The following is a 19237-nucleotide window of genomic DNA, read 5'->3' on the forward strand; positions in this document are numbered from 1 at the left end:
ATGGCGACGGGCAAAGACATTTTATTCTCAAGAATACAGACATATGAGACAACTGTTGTACTAATTTCACCTGAGGAAAGTCACAGCACATTCAAATCAAATAGGCCACAGTTATTAAAATGTATTCATTTATTTTCAGCTAAAATGTTTTCGTCCTTTTTCATACCCTTAAAAATGTTTTAATAATAATTATTTCAATTTACAATTTAGAAACATTTTATCATTTATTTATATTATGGTTATGGTAACATTTAATATTTAATTATACTTAATATACAATGAGCAGCAATCGGCTGCATTTGCTTACTGTACTTTTCACACTAACACTCACCACAGATCGTTTATTACAGTACTTCTAATTTACTGTATATTGTGTTTACATTTCATGTTTTATTTTTACTTCATGCAGTGCAGTAGGAAGAACATCTTATTTTTACTTTGTAACATTTATTTAACAGGTTCATTTACTCGATATAGTCACATCATTAAATTAAAGGCCAGTCATTTTTTGTATTATTTCCTTTGCTGTAGAAAAATGTATAGCGCCACATGAAGTCTAATCCAATAATACTGCTAGTTGATATAAAATGAACCACCGCTTACAGACCTTCAAATGTCTAATTTTTTTATTCGCATAAAAAAATTATAGTAGGATAATGAATGCTAGACTTCCTCTGACCACGGTGTTATAATCATCGATTTTTACGTATTTGATTTCTCTTACTGGATTGAACACGTGAATTTTTTATTGATTTGCTTGAGTTCGTTTTTTTTTCATTGTTTTGACTTTCGTAGTTCTCTCTTCAGATTTTGTTCAGCGCCGCCTCAGCACAGGACGCTAGCTGGCGCTAGGTGGCGCTAATTCAGCCTGCAGACGCTGCCTCGAGCCATTCGCCGTGTTTCCTCATCCGGTTTAGATGTCAACCATAGACGCTGGCGCATACAAGCAAAATAATCATTTAATCATTAGCGAATAATCATTTCACTATTTGCTGGCTCAGATGGGTAAGTTAAGCTTCATTTCACTGGGGTAGCGTTGGCTGCTAAGCAGCTAGCAACTTCCGTTTAGCACAGGTAGCGCTAGCTGGTTACACTCAGATTTATATGGACGTAACATCTACACGGGACCATAGGGACGTTTTCGAGAACTCGGCGTTTTTTGAGGAGATTTTCTGACTCTCAAACGTCTACCTACTAAACCTAAACTGCTGGTGCTAGTGGTTCGGCCATAAAAAAGCTTTTTCTCGGCCTGACATTTTATACACACGTTTGTTCAATCTGCATTTGTCCGTAAAACGCGTTGTTTCAACGATGCTCTCACTACTATATTAACATACTGGATTTAAGTCAACAGCAGATATTCTCCTCAAACGAGCTTTATTGTTTTGCAAGAATGTTCGAATCTTCATCTCCGTCCCCTCAGCTTTAACTGCTTCATCACATGTTAGGATATAACAACAGTTAAGGCTACACTTTAGCAGTTTACACTCAGCTCTTTGACAAGTGACTCCATGGAAGCATTGCAGCTGTTAGATTAATATATATTACTTCAACGTCATGAGTGAGGAGTGAGAATGCTTTGAAATGAGTAGTAGTTATTGTCAAACTACACAAGCGAATGCCTTGTGTAACCTGGCTGTCGCTATAATGTAAGCTCGGGATGTACTTTTTAAATCTCTCCATTAAAATGGTCCTTTATAGAATAACTGAAGTTAAATAAAGGAATGAAACCACTACAGGGCAACTGCTCGACCCCTTTATTCACTTTCTGCCCACACCACCACCACACAACTAGGACTGATTTTTTTCCAAGGAACTGGATGTCTGATGAATGTTAATTTACTCTTTAGTTTGGGACTAAACAACTGACATTCCCCATAATCTGGGATGTAACTTTAACCAAAAGACTGAGCCTATCTGTACAAACACTTCTGCACCTGTACAACAAATAATTGTAGTTGTTTGTTTTTACAGTTCTGACTATGAGCGCAACATGTCCGGGCCTGTATTGTGGCAGGATGATGGTCAATGGATCAGTGGAGGGACTGTGTGGTGTGAGTACTAAATGCTGCGGTGTGCATTGTCTGCTGTCCACTTATCCTATAACAATACGATTATAACCAAATGAGGCCACAGTCGCAAGATTCAAATGCAACTGATGGCAAGGTCTGTAGGATGACAGCCTCATGGCAGATCTGGGCCTCGGTCTAAAGGTCGTCAGCCACGTGCTATATGTCAAACTCCTGTCTCATTAATTTTTATACGTTTGTGATGTTTGCGAAAGTTGCCTAAACCCTGCTAACAGGGTTCCAACTGGCTTAGGCTCGGTTTTTGGCTCATTATTGCAAACGCTTGTAAGCTATATGTGACTCTATTGAGACCAATGAGAATGCTCATAATCAGGTTGCCATAAAAATAGATATTTTGGGGTTTTCAGGCATGATTATATAACAATAGAGATTTGGTGTAAACGCACATGAGTGATAAAAGTAGGTAACTATCACAACTAGTGTGAATGACCATAATGTCGTGATCATGCTGGCAGATGCGGTTTGAAATTCTGTGCCCATTGGAAAAGTAAAAACTGAAAGTGAAAGTTCTAAGTATGAAACCTGGGGCTTCATGAGGTTTTGTTATTTGTGTGTCCTGACAGGTCTGTCCACGTGGGGAACGGGCCAACCTCCAGAAGGTTTGCGAACGCTGCAATGGGTCCCCAGATCTTTATGACTGGCTTTATCTGGGATTCATGGCCATGTTACCGCTAGTGCTGCACTGGTTCTTTATTGAGTGGTACTCCGGGAAAAAGAGGTAAGGTTACACATTGGCCTCATGTGAAAAACACTACACTCATCATCTTGGTAGAACATATTCTAGGGGGTTACTCTGGTGTTTAGAATGCAGTCAGGTGTGTCCTGTTTCATCACATCTTGTCTGAGATGTGTGTAGTTCCTGAGTGGAGCTGTATGATTTGTACATGACTTTTAGACTTGATTTGAACATAAACCTTTTTGTTGTGTTTAGCTCCAGTGCTCTGCTGCAGCATGTCACAGCCATGTTGGAGTGCAGCGCGTCAGCAGTGGTCACTGTGCTCATCACAGAACCCGTGGGAATGTTCGGCATCCGATCCTGTCGAGTCCAGATGCTGTCGGACTGGTACACCATGCTATACAACCCCAGTCCAGATTATGTCAACACGTTACACTGCACCCAGGAGGCCGTCTACCCGCTGTGAGTACTGAGGTCAGCCTGTACTGCTGTCTTTCATCTCATTTACACTTCTGGAGAAACCTGTCATAGAGAATGTAACACTATCTACATCATCACAATATCAAACAATGACGTCAAACAATATTAAAATGTAGGTATAGTGTGTTAGGAGTTCAGGATAAAGAAACACAAAAGGACCTCTGTTATATGATAACAGAGATCCCACGCTGGTTGTGTGACTGTGAACATGGGACCACCGTGACCATGGGAGTCAAGCAAACAGGTCCAATAAGATATTCCCACTTGAGTTAATGTTTCTGTTTTTACAACCACCATAATGATAATAATCAACAACAATAACAGTGATGATAATAATCTGAAGAGACCAGAGGACGACCGCCTATAAACAGGCCTCATGGACCATGGCAGGTAAGATGTCGTCCACCAGGACAGTCATCCTCCTCAAGCTCTCCCTAACACTAAAACAGTGACTCCAATGTGCCCCAGGAAGCCTGACCACCGAGACAGGTCTGCCTCGTGTTACAGACTCATCCGTCATTTGTGTGCTCTTTAGTGTCTTCCTTGCTCTGCAAGAACCCGGATGTTCTGGTGTCATGTGAACGCTTTCATGTTTTTCAGCTACACCATCGTGTTGATCTACTACGCCTTCTGCTTGGTGCTCATGATGCTGCTGCGTCCGCTGCTCGTGAAGAAGATTGCGTGCGGTCTGGGTAAATCTGACCGCTTTAAGAGCATCTATGCTGCTCTGTACTTCTTCCCTGTCCTCACCGTGCTGCAGGCTGTGGGCGGAGGGCTGCTCTGTGAGTTCTACCCCTGTGATCGTATCATGCTTCATGACCTAGGCTGACTGGTGCTGCTGTGACTGACGCATTCTCTTTCAGACTATGCGTTTCCCTACATCATACTGGTCCTGTCCCTGGTCACACTGGCCGTTTACATGTCCGCCTCCGAAATCCAGGTAACAAAGCTAACCTGCCACCTGTCACACCTGTCGCTGTACATAATTCATGAATTTCTCAATGCTCTGAAGCCATAATTATAATTCTAGGTGAGGTCTGCACAGTAACCTATTGTATGAAGTGTCACATATAAGGCTGAGGGACTCATGAATTTGTGGTTTTGTCAGTGTTTGATGCTTTGGTCTCACTGCTTTTTAGGGCTTGACTACAGGTAGCGTGATGCCCCAAAGCTGCACATTGTAGCTTTAAATCCTAAACAGTTATTGTCGCATATTTGCTACTGTTTTTAATTTGAGGCTGCATGTTTATTAACTGTAACAACTACAGAAAACATATAATTACGTGTTAAAGAAGTTAAGGAAGCCACTTATTGCTGTGAAATTGTTCACATCAAAGGATCAATATAGATATTAGAGGCTGGAGTTTTACAGGCCCCAAAACTTTATTCTGTGTATGACCAGTATGTTATGATCACATAGCTTTTAATGTGTTGGAAGCTGATCTCCAGTGACATTAACTATAACTTTCCGTGTGTGTTTGTGCGCCCCCTCCATCAGTCCTTCAAAAACCTGCTTGTAAAGAAAAAGCGTCTGGTCGTCCTGTTCAGCCACTGGCTGCTCCACGCATACGGCATCATCTCCATCTCGCGGCTTGACAACCTACGGCAGGACCTGCCCCTGTTGGCCCTCGTGCCGGGACCCGCGCTGTTCTACATCACCACAGCCAAGTTCACCGAGCCCAGCCGCATCCTGTCTGAGGGCGGCCCCGGGCACTAAGACGACTTGATGAGACCAAACCTGCTCAACCAATTCATTTGGAGGAATTGTCTTAAAATTATCTGTCAACATCAAACAGCTCAGTGATACTTATTTAAAACGGTACAATCTATTTATTATGCCTGTCTTTTAATGCAAACAGGACAGATGATCTGATTTCACTGCTCATAAGTGGTCATTTGTTGATCATCAAACCCACAAGGCTTCCTATGGAAGGCCTATTTGTGCAGCTGTAGTTATGTTTGAATGCTGGCATGTTGAAATCCTTTTTTTTAGAGTAGGTCACTTAATTTAAAGGTCACATTTAGCTTAAAAAACGCATTTGCTTTAGAGGTCCATGTGTGAATATTGTACATTTTCTCATAATTAATCATTGTTGTGGCTAAAGAAAGACTTCTGGCTGTGATCAAGTGGAATCTAGCCACATCCAGCCAAAACAAAACAAATACAAAAACTTTTTTTTTTTAATTTAAACATCCAGTTACATGTTCATGCATATGAAGACAAAAGCCTCTCGGGATTATGGATGGGGGAGAACAGAAGCACCTGTCTGCTGGTTCTGATCCAAGATGTAATCATGGAAGATGCCTTCAGTCAGTTGTGAGTTGATGAATGTCTGTACATTAATGTAAATATGTAAGTAGTTGTAAATCATGTTGAGTAAATAACAGCAGTAGCTGCTTCTGCTGTGTTCAGTGAAGTCTGAAACACGCAACTCACCGCTTCCATCACTTCAGGCCTGGTCAACCAGCTTCTACTTGGCTGGAGCTGGAATTCATGGGCTGTTTCTTTCCCTCCTTTATTGGAATATTTGTGCAAACTGTTGTGAAAACATGTCTCAAGCTACTTTTACGAAGTAAAGTGCAACCTGCCTGAAAACAAGTGCAGATGTGGGTTCATGTCTGCTGTTAGTGTATTTGAATATTTATGGACGCATGTGACACTCACATGTACTACAAATATAGGCATCACATTTGCAGCATCTCAAACTTGTTTTGATGTTTCAAGTGGCTCAGAGCGTCCTTTTCTGTCCATTTCCTCCTAACCACACTGGCAGAGGCTGGGTGCGGGAATGTGCTGGTGCCGTTGAAAAAGAAGAGTCACCAAAGCGTTCCCAGCTCTGTTAGGAACAGGCTTCCCTTGAAATGCATCCTTATGCCAGGTCGGGTCGATGGCCACACCATCAGGGATTCATCAAGAACATCAAGGATGTTGTGGAACAGTACCACAGGTCGGTGGGCTGTCTCTGGCAGGTGTGTGTACCAATGAGCTGCAATGAAGTTGGAAGTTGGACTTGATTTCATTCACACTAGATATCACATACTGTGTTACGCTGGCATCATCTTTATGGTGTTTTCCACTCTCGCACTACTCTGTCCTGGGGGGACCTGATGATGATTGTGTGTGTGTGTGTGTGTGTGAGAGGGAGGGAGTTGGGGTGGTGTGTGTAGGGGTGATCATCACTTTTCTATGTTCAAGTGCATAGTGTGGAGGATATCATAAAGCCGGAGGGTTAATAAGATAAGATTGACTGTGCGAATCGCTGATCGCTCACTAACTACAGACGCGATTCAACACCAACTGAAAGTCAGTAGTCTTATTTTACACTCGTCATATATCACGTTCATCTAATCGCATGAGCGATTATCGAGGTTTCGTGTTTCTACTCATGTTGTCTTTTTTTAAAATAGGAGCTCAACTTATATTCATTATTTTTGATGAATTGTTTAGTCAGTGTTTAGCCCTGGGTACAGTCCTCGTGTTTTTGTCCAGTAGAAATCCCTCAACGGCCCAGAAATTAAAACACACACGCACAAACAGTGCGCAGTAAAGCGCTCTGTCGCCACCTGCTGGTCGCTGCGCATAACAGTTTAAGTCGTCACAGGAGGAAACATGGAGCATTAGAAGATGTGAGAGTGCACAGCTGTCTGACAGAAACCGCTCAATCGAGGACGTTAAATTGTTTGCAGGGAGAGAGCAGTGCTATTGTGAGTGCGGCAACACCGAACATTGAAGTTTCACATTTGCTGCTGTTTCAAATAGTGGTCACAGACTGACATCTGCTGGTGACACTGAAAAACTGCAGGTGAGGTTTGAGCACAGGCTGGTGAAGAAAATACAAGGTGAAGGATCGTGTGCCGCCTGTGTGTGTGTGTGTGTGTGTGTGTGTGTGTGTGTGTGTGTGTGTGTGTGTGTGTGTGTGTGTGTGTGTGTGTGTGTGTGTGTGTGTGTGTGTGTGTGTGTGTGTGTGTGTGTGTCCCACCCCCACCCTACCGCTTCCTCCCCCACCCTCATTTCTGCGTGAGGTTCCAGGCGGCAGTTGTTGGAGGAGGAGCTATGAGTGAATCTTTTGTTCCATGACCTGCAGTCCTCCAATCGTGAGCGCCTGACGTAAGGGCTGATTTAAATATTTCCCATGAGCCCCGTGAGCTCCTGAGCGCAAAGACAGGACAAGATCGCAGTAAACCTGGGTCAGAATGTGTCCTAACAGACACAGATCTCTGAAAACATGAATGTCTGTATAGACCAATATTTTATAGCCTGTTAAGGCCACTAGAAGCTGCTTGGCACTTCAAACCTTTAGCATTATTACGCCACCATAATCCAGCGTGTTGCTGGACATAGCTCCTATAAGTAGGGGTGGGTTTCAGTGAGATGTTGTGTTACTTCGGTAGCACATATACTAAAATTGGAACGATACAGAGAAGATTAGCATGGCCCCTGCGCAATGCTTGGCAACGGTTCGGATAGTTTTTTGCACCCGCGGACACGCCCACCACACGCGGTACGGCCCGGCGCGTCTCCGCGGGATGCAGCCAGCTGGCCCTTTTGTTTCCTGCTCTTTTTGTCCTAGGTTTTTGCCCGACGTCGTGAAGACAAAACGGAACGTTACAGAGGAAGTTGGGGCGTGACCTGGGGCGTGACCTGTGACGCATGCATGCAAATTAGCCATGTGGCCGGAGGGAGCTGCGTTTATGCACATCTCGTAAAGATCGAAGCTATTATTATGATCATCATCCATCCTATTTCCAATCGGCCTATTCCCATATGCGGGGTCACGGGAGCGCTGGAGCCTAACCCAGCTGGGTATGGGCGAGAGGCAGGGTAGACCCTGAACGGGTCGGCAGCGCTTAAGTTAGCTTCTTATGTGGCACTCGTTGACTGCATTAATACCTGGAGACGGCTCGTCCAGGATTTGAACCCTGAACGTCTGGCACCCAGAGCGAGAATCAGATAGACCAACGAGCCAAATTATCATCATCATCATCATCATTGTTATTATAATTATTATTATTTGTATTGTTATAATAAGAATTACCAAAAAAACTTAGAGGTAACATATTTTTATTACACACACACACAACATAATGACACAAGTGATATTGTGGTGGGTCACTCCATACACCTCCTCTCTGCCAGCCACAACTCTACAGATTTGCCAGCGTAAAGAGCACAAAAGTGTTCAGACTGGTGCTGGCTGTGGCCATAATCTTTCTGCTTTGGCAGGCCACACAGCTGGCAGATTCTAAGTTTATTCCGCTTCCTTTTGTTTTCTGGAGGTTTGAAACTATGCTCATTCTCCCACTTTTTCTTCATGGTGAAGGCAGTTGTCCTGGGAATTTTTGGTGATTCCTTTTCTTCCTGCTCCTTCAGCCACTCATTGGCAGACTTTGCCCCAGGCCCTGCAGTGTGTGTGCAGTAGAAATGCCCTTTGTAAAAGGCATGCCCCTTCAACAGGGTCCTGGGAAGTCCACAATGTCGGCATTGGTTTTGGCGCTCTTCTTGGGGCTCCTCTTGGGGCTCCTCTTGGGGCTGTTGTTGGCGCCCTTCCTCCTTTTTTAAGGCTTCTGCATCCTCCTGTTTTGCCTTCTTTCTTCTCCATACAGTCATCCGTGATGGACCACTGTGGCGGGTACAGGAAGCAGCGGTGGCGGCAGCAGCTGAGGCAGCCGAGGGAGCCGAGGCAGCCGAGGCAGCGGCGGTGGTGGCAGCCGAGGCAGCCGAGGGAGCCGAGGGAGCTGATGCAGCGGCGGTGGTGGCAGCCGAGGCAGCCGAGGGAGCCGAGGGAGCCGAGGGAGCTGATGCAGCGGCGGTGGCGGCAGCCGAGGGAGCTGAGGCAGCTGAGGCAGCTGAGGCAGCTGATGCAGCGGCGGTGGCGGCAGCCAAGGGAGCTGAGGCAGCTGATGCAGCGGCGGCAGCAGCGGTGGCGGCTGCCGAGGCAGCTGATGCAGCGGCGGCAGCAGCGGTGGCGGCTGCCGAGGCAGCTGATGCAGCGGCGGCAGCAGCGGTGGCGGCTGCCGAGGCAGCTGATGCAGCGGCGGCAGCCGCGGCGGCGGCGGCGGCTGCGGCCCCAGCACCCTTTGGTGAATCAGTGGTTGCAGCATGTTCTTGTAGTGAAGCTGCGGCGGCAGCGGCGGCAGCGGCGGTGGCGTTGGCGGCGGCAGCGGTGGTGGCAGCCTCTGGAAGAGCAATGTTGGCAGTGCTTGTGGCGGGTGAGGAGGATGATGATCTCCATGGGGAGTGCCAGGCAAGGGATTCGTCCTCAGAAGATACCCTTGATGTTTCTAAGTAAAAACAGAAGCATGTCAATCACATCATTGCTGTAATGTAATGAAAAATACAAGTTAATATTGAGTGCAGTAAAAAAATACAAACCTTCTGTATACTCCTGGCTCCTTTTTCTCTCTATGTGTTTTATCAAAGGTGCTGTTCTGTAAATAATAGTTCAACATGTAATGATTAATGAAGGGCTGAACACATATACAGTTGATAGCAAAAAGAAGAAGATAAAGAATCCAGTTAGACCTCACCTTCCAAAGTTTTCCATTTCTTTTTTGTGGAGTTCCCCAAAGTTGTTGCAGCCTGAGACTAGACCTTGACTAGACCAACAGCCTCATCCAGGCAGCCTTTATGGGGCTCCTACCTGCCCCCCACAGAGTCACACCTACAGGACATACAATGTGTATTGTGAGCCGCCTAGACCACCTGGGGCCGTCGGCAGGAGATGGGCCTTTTACCCTGAACGATCGTCTCCCTGGAATAAAGGTGAAGTGATCGGGAGCTGGTGATTGGGCGAGTGTCAAGGTGAAGTGATCGGGAGCTGGTGATTGGGCGAGTGTCAAGGTGAAGTGATCGGGAGCTGGTGATTGGGCGAGTGTCTGACAGCTGTCACACAGCTGTCAGTGAGGGACACACAGATCTGATCAAATGTTCTACTCTCTCACTAGATGTGGCATGATGGATCAATACGATCATGTTCGATCCTCATAATTAACCTGGTTCACATCAGATTTATAAATTATACATTATGTAATTACAAAGAAAAGATGTCAACACTGAACTGATCCTTTGAAAAGATTTTTTATGTAACAAAAACATCAATTAAATTAGCTTGAGAACATTGTCAACAGTAAAATTAAACTATGTACATTACAAATTTGTAACAAAATACTCTATTAAAATTAGATAGATTTTAAAAATACACACAAAATATATATAAGCAAAATTACACAAACTATATACAAGTGACACTATGCTGCACGTCAAGTTGGTGTGTCCTGCAATTAGAAAAAAGATTAAAAGGAGTCACGTGCATTGTTGTGGATTGTCCTTCACCTGGGCGGCTGCTGGTCTGTACAGAATAAAACAGATCAGAGGTCAGACAGACGCTCCACACACACACAAGGAAATGTAATCATCTAAAGACCTACATTTCGGGTCCAGTCGTCTCTTCTCTTTCAACCAGTCATCCACAGAGCGACCCTCCGATGTGGCACAGAAGAACTCTCCCCTGTAACGGCTGTGGCCATACTGTTTGGTCTTGGGCTGACCACAGCGGCCACAGCGGAAGTGTGTAAAGATCTTCCTCTCTTTAAGAGGGAGACCCCTTTCTCGCTGACGACGCAGCTCCTCCTCTCTAATCCTCCTCTGCCAGGCTGTGGAGCGAGGAACAGCAGCGGCGGCGGCGGCGGCGGCGGCGGCGGCGGCGGCAGCAGGAGCAGGAGCAGGAGCAGGAGCAGGAGCAGGAGCAGCAGCAGGAGCAGGAGCAGGAGCAGGAGCAGGAGCAGGAGCAGGAGCAGGAGCAGCAGCAGGAGCAGCAGCAGCAGCAGCAGCAGGAGCAGCAGCAGCAGCAGCAGCAGGTGCAGCAGCGGTGATGGAGATGGCATGGTGGGTGGTAGTGGTGATTGTGTCTGGTGAAGCAGTGATGGTGGCAGCTGATGCTTCAGAAGCCATGGCAGCAGAGACAATCAGGTCATACAGGGCCGGTGCCACAGGCCCACGGTGTGTGGTTGCCAGCCCTGAGGTGTCTTCAGTTTGTGGGTGCTGCAACGGCCTCTGAGGTAGCACAGGGTTCACCTTCAGAGACTGTGATGGGACACCCTGAGTACCAGAAGCAGGTCCGCCTGGTCCGGGGACAGTACTGAGGAGGAAGGTGGTGCTCATTCCCTTGCTCCTCTCTGTGTGCCTGGATAAAAACAAACATCCCTTATCATGACAGCTTTCAATCATCTGCTGCCTCGTCTACAGTTCCAGTGAGGTGAGATGGATCCTACCACTGCAGGAGCGTCTTCTGGTTGACGTTGTAGAGGTGGATGGAGGTGTTGGTCATCAGCGTGGGGCAGCTGACTACAACGTCCCGGATGGTGTTGTAGTCCCTCAGGACGGAAGCCCAGCGACTGACCCGGACCCCGCCCAGTGAACGTCCCTCACTGTGGACGTCACACAGCTCCAGGAAGATGGCCTCCACCAGCCTGCTGACCTTAGGGGACTGAGCAGCGCCCGCACCTTTGCCTAGAAAGGAACTGCACACAACCAGAACCCAGCGTTCAAGGACAGAACAGACATGAGGAGACACATTTAATATTGATGACTCATATCTATGATTGAAATCTCACCGCTGCACGCTGTCCACGCCGGCAATGCTGCTTGACCGCGAGCTCTTAAACCTGCCTGTCACCAACCGCTCCTGGTGGCGCGGGGGGAAGGCAACTGGTTCCTTGTCATGATCCAGCAGCTTCTCCCACAAGGCGATGATCTCTCTGGCCTTTAGCTGTGTCGCATACGTGTGATGACGCAGCTCTACTAGGGCGTGGGCCAGAGCGGTGACGTGCTGGTACCCGCTACGCCCATCTGGGCCAAGTGCATCCTGTAAATGCAAAAGAATAAAAAGATGGAATAAATATCCACATCGTAACCAAAAAGACACAGTCAAATGCTGGGTTATGTCTAATGTGTTACACCTACAGGGCCGTCACCCTCTGCGACATCCATTCCCGTCTCCACAGCGGATTCTTCCCGTGAGACGGGGTCGGTGTCAGCTGAAGCTGAAGGTGTCGGCTGGTCATGCAGAAACTGCATGTCCTGAAGCTCCCCAAACCCCTCGTCCTCCTCCCCCTCATCATCATCCACAACCTCCACGTCAGCCTCATCCAGGCCGTCGGGAGCGTCTGGATCCCGGCCCAAATCCTCCAGCACGGCACCCGTCTGGGAAAACAGGTACTCCACCCCAATCAGCTCACCTGAAAGAAACACAAGGCGACATGAGTTTACATGTTTTCACTCATGTACTCATCACTCGGGGTGTGATGCTGTGACTTCCAGTCCACTACCTGTGTACTCTCCAGGCTGGGTGTATGTCTCCACCAGCGTCATACCCATAAACTCTTGGGTCAGCTGCTTGAGGTAATCCTGCAGCAGGGCATCGTAGCAGCGCGGGACCAGCCTCTGGGCTCCTTCCACTGAAGCTCTGCCGCGGTCTTCATTCCATCGTACCAGGCCCTCCAGCAAGTACACCTGAAAGTGCAGGGCACTGGCTGACGTGCCTGGAGACAGGGAGAGACAAAAAAATTCCACTATTAGGAAAACAATCTCAACTTCAACATCTCACAACAACGCAACACTAGTAAGAAGAAAAAAACTAAACAGCCGTTTGTTTCCCCTTTTGTTTCTCACCAGGTATGAAGCGGTTCAGGTGAAGGTGGAAGGACTCCAGTGAAGTGGATCCTCGGGCGCAGCGGTAGACGGGGAGCCGGATCCCTCCCTTGGTCAGCTCCCCCGTCTTAGTGTAGAGCGCCACTCCCGGGGGATCCTGGATGCAGCTCAGGTGACGACGCTGCACGCTCCAAATCGCCTCCATCCTTTCATGATCTATGAGGACGACGCCCAGATCGTTTCGCAGGTCCCAGAACTGATCCAGGAGCTCCTGGATCAGCCTCTCCGTCTCTGCCGCGCCGCGCGTGTAGCGGCGGCAGTGACGCGCCAGCTCCTTGGCAGAGAGACGGATGAAGGAATCTCTGCCCTCCTCTGCGCGCTTGGCCTTCTCCAGCAGAGCCAGGTCGTCCTGGTCCCACAGGTAGATGGCGTAGGACAGCCGCGCCATGAACTGAGGGTACAGCTGGTGGCTCTCAGTGGTGACACCTCTGGCAAAGCGTCGCATGAGGTGCCACACGTCCAGCCTCACCACCAGCTGGTCCCACTCGGAGAACATGGCGGATGTGCCCGTCCGTCCAGTGAGGGAGCAGCAGTCACGGTCCACGTACAGCACCGCTGGAGGGGCCACCTGGGCTTCTCGGTACCGCCGCATCAGCCCTGCGGCCATGGGCAAAAGCCCATCCCCCTCTGCAGCCGTGAGGACGGACATGAGCACCTGGTAGAGGTGGAGAGCAGAGAACAACAAGGTCAGTGATGCATTTCATACACGGTGAGAGGAAAGAAGCTGATGCCCCCCCACACACACACACACATACCTGTCCGTACTCGTTGCCCACGTTTGTCACCCACGCTGCAGTGCCCGCAGCTTTGCCAGCCAGCTTGGAGGTCATCTGGACGTGTGACAATAGGCAGAAAGAAAATGTAATCAGCACTGATAATTACATAACTATATAGATTATAATCATAATTAGATCTAATTATATCTAATTAGATGGATTGATCCGTGATGACCAAAACGGACCTTCTTTGTAGAATCCATCTTCAGAATGTTGCCGAAGATAGACGTGACCCTGGCCTTGGTCGCCTCCAGCCTAGACAGGGCGTCCCTGACAAAGACGGAGAGGAGCCAGCCCACGGTGGGCACCGGGTGCAGGGGTGGGACAGTCACCGGCTTGACTGCTGCACCCGCTACGCCCAGCTTCTTCAGCACCCCGAGGTACGTTGCAGTGCAGGACATCCAGGTCTCTGTGTGGTCCTCCATCAGCTGTTTGCGAAGGCGGGTCGCACTGTTGCCCAAAGTCCGCTGCCTCATCTGCGAGATCACCGACTTGTGGCAGGACAGCCTGAAAGGGAGCACAACAAGTCAACGGTTGAAATCCTGACCCGACACGCCTCTTTACGTTTATATGTAGGCGTCTCACAGGCTCAGCACTTACTTGTAGGTGAGTACAGCCGGGAATTGATTCCGGTGACCCGGGTCCAACTGATTGATGATGTCCGGGACCCAGGCGGCCATCTTCTTCCCACAGGAACGACATTCCAGGCACTCTGTGCCCATAAAGTACCAGCCGTCCCTGTCCAGAACCCTGCGCACCGTCTTGTGCAGTCCTGCGCCGGTCAGCTTCGTGTCACAGCTGGGGCACACAAGCCTGCACGCCCACATCTTGTAGGGCAGCCACAGGAAGAACGGCCTCTGGAAGAAGGCGTGGGACGATGCAGGGGTCTGGGTGTAGAGGGGCCGGGCTCCGGGAGGGTACCACCAGAGGCGAAGGTCGGTGGTGAGGACACGCTGGCCCCTGGCGTTCCTGGTGAACAGAGCCCGGCCCACCCAGTCCTGCTGCTCCTCCGGCAGAGTCTGCCTCCAGCTGTGAGGCAGCAGCTTCAACACAGAAACAGACAAAAGGTCAGCACAAGCCAAACAATGTGAAGCACAGTGGGGGATGCAGGCAGCAACTTCACCACAGAAACAGACAAAAGGTGAGCACAAGCCAAACAATTTGAAGCACAGTGGGGGAGCTGCCCTGCAGAGGGAGGGAGGGGGGTGTCTCACCTCTGAGCCACTAATTGGCCGCGAGGGTTTAGGACAGCCCTCAGCTGCGGCTGCAGCTCTGGTCCTGGGCCGCACGGCGACGCTGCTGTCACCACTGGAAGACAGGTCCAGGTCATCAACGGGCACAGGAGTGGAGGCTGAAGATGGGACCTCTGCAAAAATAACTAAAAGTAATCAAAGTCATGCAAATACTCAGACATGAGAGAGATTCCACAACACGTGTCGTTGAATCTGTCTGATGTCTGTGTTCTGTGCACAGAACAAACTTTACTATGCCAGTTAAACTACTGACGGACAACAACAATCACCATACCATAATGTGATGACATACAGACGGACAGCGAAGCGTGAGTATCTACCAAGGTTAGGTTGTTAGGCCTACAGCTGATCTCTACAGGGTCCAGTAAACATCAACCTTACCTCGTAGTCACCTTATAACTTACATACAGTTTTACACCATTAATCCATAGAAGGCTTCTGAATAACAGAATAACAGCTATTATCAGGTCCAAACACGTTCACCACAGAATCATTACATTTGATAAAGGGTTATAACCATTGCATGTGTGCGTGTGCGTGTGAGTGAACTCACGCTGACTCTCCACCTCTAAGGCAGCAGCCAGGAGCATCTCGTCTGAGGGCTCGTTAGCAGCTGTTTCACACAGAGAAGACAAAGAAATCAGCTTTTCAGAGACACGCGTGGAGGCAGCAGGAACAGCAACTGGGAGCACAACACCGTCAGATGGTGGGCACTGGGGCTGCTGGGAGGGATGCTGGTTCTTCTCCTGGTCCCGGCCCAGTATGTAGGTCTTTAAAGCATGCAGAGAGCTGCCTGGGATGCACTTCTTCTTCCTCAGCCACTGCACGTAGCTACAGAAACAACAACATCACTAACAACTGTGTGCGCGGTTGTTCCAGACAGACTCAATGTCACTATTTCATCTGCACTGGTGTTTGTTGTCTGTGCAAAGGCTTACGTCTCAACCTCTTTCCCCGTGGCCTCGTACATGGAGGCGTAGGTCATGGCTCCGTGGGGGCCGAACTCCACCAACTTCTTGTCTTGGCTCCGGACAGACTTGGAACCCTCCGTGGCACGGCGTCCCTCCACGGCTGACATCACCTCTGGGAACAGCTTGCTGTAGGAGGTGAGGGCATCCTGTGTAGCGGGAGAACAGAATATGTGTATTATGACAGAAATAGGAATTTCTTGATGATTGCTCTGATTGAGCTGTGTGAGTTGGGATCCGTATAATAGTTCTAATGATGGCTCTACTTTTACTGTACTAGGATGAGTGAGATATTTCTGTGTTGTACTCCACAGCACCTTGTTGGCCATAAGTGGTGAGCTGGATGTGTCACCACTCTCCCGCTCCTTCTGGTGTGAGGCCAGCAGGGCCACAGCGTAGCCCACGTCGTGACTCAGGAGCCACTTGAAGGTCTGTCCCCGGTACTGCCCAAACTGGATCTCATATTGGCTGAGAAGCAGCTGGGAGCAGTGGGGATCTCCTCCTCCTTGCAGAATGCGAGCTTTCGCCTCCTCCTTCACCTTCTGAGGCACCTTCACCTTCCATGCCTCAGACCCATGATAGGCCTGGGCCACCGTCAGTGCTTCTGGTGAGGGCCTGAGAGTGAGCTCAGTGGACGAAGGCTGCACACGGAACAAAGGGCGATGGTCCATGATCTAAGGAATCAGAGAAACATACAATGAGCTGTACACACGGTAATAAAAACATTATATGTCTTATCATATTCTAGCATGCGTTTTTAATATTTTCTTACTACTTTATAGTGATTTTACCATATAATAAATGAGTACACTGAGTGCGTTATAGAACGTTTATACAGAAATTAGCTTTTCTAAATAAAGAAAACGTGCATTTTAGGTAGTTCACAATTAATTGTGCATTGATGCCTGACACATGAATACGAATTACGAGCAATAACTCTCTAAAAGAAGTATCTAGTCATTAAGGTAAAATACTGGTAAAAGGTGGTCGCATGTTTGAAGATGTAATTTTATTTAAACGGAGCAAACTCCGACAATGAAAAGCAAATATAAAGAACTGTCGAAAACGTCGTGTACTGTGGAAGAGACTGAAAATGTGGGTGCAAGACCGTGAAAAATAAGGTGAACTTGTTTAAAATTTAAAGAAAAGGAGTTCGCAAATGTATTAAAATGCATTCTTACCTTCGTGAAACTCCGACAATGAAAAGCAAATATAAAGAACTGTCGAAAACGTCGTGTACTGTGGAAGAGACTGAAAATGTGGGTGCAAGACCGTGAAAAATAAGGTGAACTTGTTTAAAATTTAAAGAAACGGAGTTCGCAAGTGTATTAAAATGCATTCTTACCTTCGTGAAACTCCGACAATGAAAAGCAAATATAAAGAACTGTCGAAAACGTCGTGTACTGTGGAGGAGACTGAAAATGTGGGTGCAAAACCGTTAAAAATAAGGTAAAAATAAGGTGAACTTGTTTAAAATTTAAAGAAAAGGAGTTCGCAAGTGTATTAAAATGCATTCTTACCTTCGTGAAAAGTCCGCTACTCACAATAAAGTTTATCGCTGTAAAGAAAGAAATGTCGACAAAGACTGAGTCTTTAAAAACGGAATGGCAGTGAAGTAGAATAAAATTGACGCCTCTTCCTCGCGGTGTCCAGCAAAACTAGCCAATTACATCGTTTAGCTGACAAGTAGGACAGACCAATTAGGATGCAAGCCATGTAGGACAACCGGAAAGAGAGGATTGGTTTCCAGGTGGCGCAATGCTTGGCAACGGTTCGGATAGTTTTTTGCACCCGCGGACACGCCCACCACACGCGGTACGGCCCGGCGCGTCTCCGCGGGATGCAGCCAGCTGGCCCTTTTGTTTCCTGCTCTTTTTGTCCTAGGTTTTTGCCCGACGTCGTGAAGACAAAACGGAACGTTACAGAGGAAGTTGGGGCGTGACCTGGGGCGTGACCTGTGACGCATGCATGCAAATTAGCCATGTGGCCGGAGGGAGCTGCGTTTATGCACATCTCGTAAAGATCGAAGCTATTATTATGATCATCATCCATCCTATTTCCAATCGGCCTATTCCCATATGCGGGGTCACGGGAGCGCTGGAGCCTAACCCAGCTGGGTATGGGCGAGAGGCAGGGTAGACCCTGAACGGGTCGGCAGCGCTTAAGTTAGCTTCTTATGTGGCACTCGTTGACTGCATTAATACCTGGAGACGGCTCGTCCAGGATTTGAACCCTGAACGTCTGGCACCCAGAGCGAGAATCAGATAGACCAACGAGCCAAATTATCATCATCATCATCATCATTGTTATTATAATTATTATTATTTGTATTGTTATAATAAGAATTACCAAAAAAACTTAGAGGTAACATATTTTTATTACACACACACACAACATAATGACACAAGTGATATTGTGGTGGGTCACTCCATACACCTCCTCTCTGCCAGCCACAACTCTACAGATTTGCCAGCGTAAAGAGCACAAAAGTGTTCAGACTGGTGCTGGCTGTGGCCATAATCTTTCTGCTTTGGCAGGCCACACAGCTGGCAGATTCTAAGTTTATTCCGCTTCCTTTTGTTTTCTGGAGGTTTGAAACTATGCTCATTCTCCCACTTTTTCTTCATGGTGAAGGCAGTTGTCCTGGGAATTTTTGGTGATTCCTTTTCTTCCTGCTCCTTCAGCCACTCATTGGCAGACTTTGCCCCAGGCCCTGCAGTGTGTGTGCAGTAGAAATGCCCTTTGTAAAAGGCATGCCCCTTCAACAGGGTCCTGGGAAGTCCACAATGTCGGCATTGGTTTTGGCGCTCTTCTTGGGGCTCCTCTTGGGGCTCCTCTTGGGGCTGTTGTTGGCGCCCTTCCTCCTTTTTTAAGGCTTCTGCATCCTCCTGTTTTGCCTTCTTTCTTCTCCATACAGTCATCCGTGATGGACCACTGTGGCGGGTACAGGAAGCAGCGGTGGCGGCAGCAGCTGAGGCAGCCGAGGGAGCCGAGGCAGCCGAGGCAGCGGCGGTGGTGGCAGCCGAGGCAGCCGAGGGAGCCGAGGGAGCTGATGCAGCGGCGGTGGTGGCAGCCGAGGCAGCCGAGGGAGCCGAGGGAGCCGAGGGAGCTGATGCAGCGGCGGTGGCGGCAGCCGAGGGAGCTGAGGCAGCTGAGGCAGCTGAGGCAGCTGATGCAGCGGCGGTGGCGGCAGCCAAGGGAGCTGAGGCAGCTGATGCAGCGGCGGCAGCAGCGGTGGCGGCTGCCGAGGCAGCTGATGCAGCGGCGGCAGCAGCGGTGGCGGCT

The 19237-nt window shown here is 48.5% G+C and overlaps 3 protein-coding genes, 1 long non-coding RNA gene and 1 pseudogene across 6 annotated transcripts; 3 read left to right on the top strand and 2 right to left on the bottom strand.

Annotated features, from left to right (window-relative positions):
- The first annotated feature begins 840 nt into the window (after positions 1 to 840).
- jkamp (jnk1/mapk8 associated membrane protein) lies at positions 841 to 5845 on the top strand. The gene is made up of 7 exons (XM_029140044.3): positions 841 to 1005; positions 1975 to 2054; positions 2654 to 2808; positions 3022 to 3228; positions 3847 to 4028; positions 4110 to 4186; positions 4745 to 5845. The coding sequence occupies exons 1-7, from the start codon at positions 1002 to 1004 to the stop codon at positions 4961 to 4963; spliced, it is 924 nt and encodes a 307-aa protein (XP_028995877.1). The 5' UTR covers positions 841 to 1001; the 3' UTR covers positions 4964 to 5845.
- A 1778-nt stretch (positions 5846 to 7623) lies between these two features.
- LOC114850788 (U6 spliceosomal RNA) lies at positions 7624 to 7720 on the top strand (annotated as a pseudogene).
- Positions 7721 to 8291: 571 nt separating this feature from the next.
- Positions 8292 to 9791, bottom strand: LOC121201981 (angiomotin-like). Its single transcript, XM_055505725.1, has 3 exons — positions 9775 to 9791; positions 9620 to 9675; positions 8292 to 9528 (listed from the first exon to the last, which is right to left on the bottom strand). Exons 1-3 carry the CDS (start codon positions 9789 to 9791, stop codon positions 8357 to 8359), a joined length of 1245 nt encoding a protein of 414 aa, XP_055361700.1. The 3' UTR covers positions 8292 to 8356.
- On the bottom strand, positions 9775 to 17655 carry LOC129603644 (uncharacterized). Of its 2 annotated transcripts, XM_055506030.1 has the most exons (18): positions 17473 to 17655; positions 17298 to 17367; positions 17134 to 17203; positions 16270 to 16626; positions 15923 to 16101; positions 15538 to 15815; positions 14946 to 15097; positions 14332 to 14774; positions 13917 to 14238; positions 13711 to 13785; positions 12917 to 13610; positions 12574 to 12786; positions 12209 to 12483; positions 11860 to 12110; positions 11518 to 11766; positions 10675 to 11429; positions 10558 to 10595; positions 9775 to 9908 (listed from the first exon to the last, which is right to left on the bottom strand). In XM_055506030.1, exons 4-17 carry the CDS (start codon positions 16621 to 16623, stop codon positions 10576 to 10578), a joined length of 4260 nt encoding a protein of 1419 aa, XP_055362005.1. In that variant the 5' UTR covers positions 16624 to 16626; positions 17134 to 17203; positions 17298 to 17367; positions 17473 to 17655; the 3' UTR covers positions 9775 to 9908; positions 10558 to 10575. The 2 variants fall into 2 exon arrangements, with proteins under 2 accessions (XP_055362005.1, XP_055362004.1); XM_055506029.1 differs by lacking the exon at positions 9775 to 9908 and having other exon boundaries at positions 10306 to 10595; positions 17473 to 17654.
- Positions 14734 to 16401, top strand: LOC129603651 (uncharacterized). 2 transcript variants are annotated; one of them, XR_008693755.1, is made up of 5 exons: positions 14734 to 14872; positions 14978 to 15115; positions 15205 to 15292; positions 15917 to 16090; positions 16267 to 16401. It is a non-coding gene; the product is annotated as an uncharacterized LOC129603651 (long non-coding RNA). The 2 variants fall into 2 exon arrangements; XR_008693754.1 differs by having other exon boundaries at positions 14978 to 15292.
- Positions 17656 to 19237: the final 1582 nt, after the last annotated feature.

The sequence above is a fragment of the Betta splendens genome, chromosome 22 (assembly GCF_900634795.4).
Source record: "Betta splendens chromosome 22, fBetSpl5.4, whole genome shotgun sequence".
Taxonomy (NCBI): domain Eukaryota; kingdom Metazoa; phylum Chordata; class Actinopteri; order Anabantiformes; family Osphronemidae; genus Betta; species Betta splendens.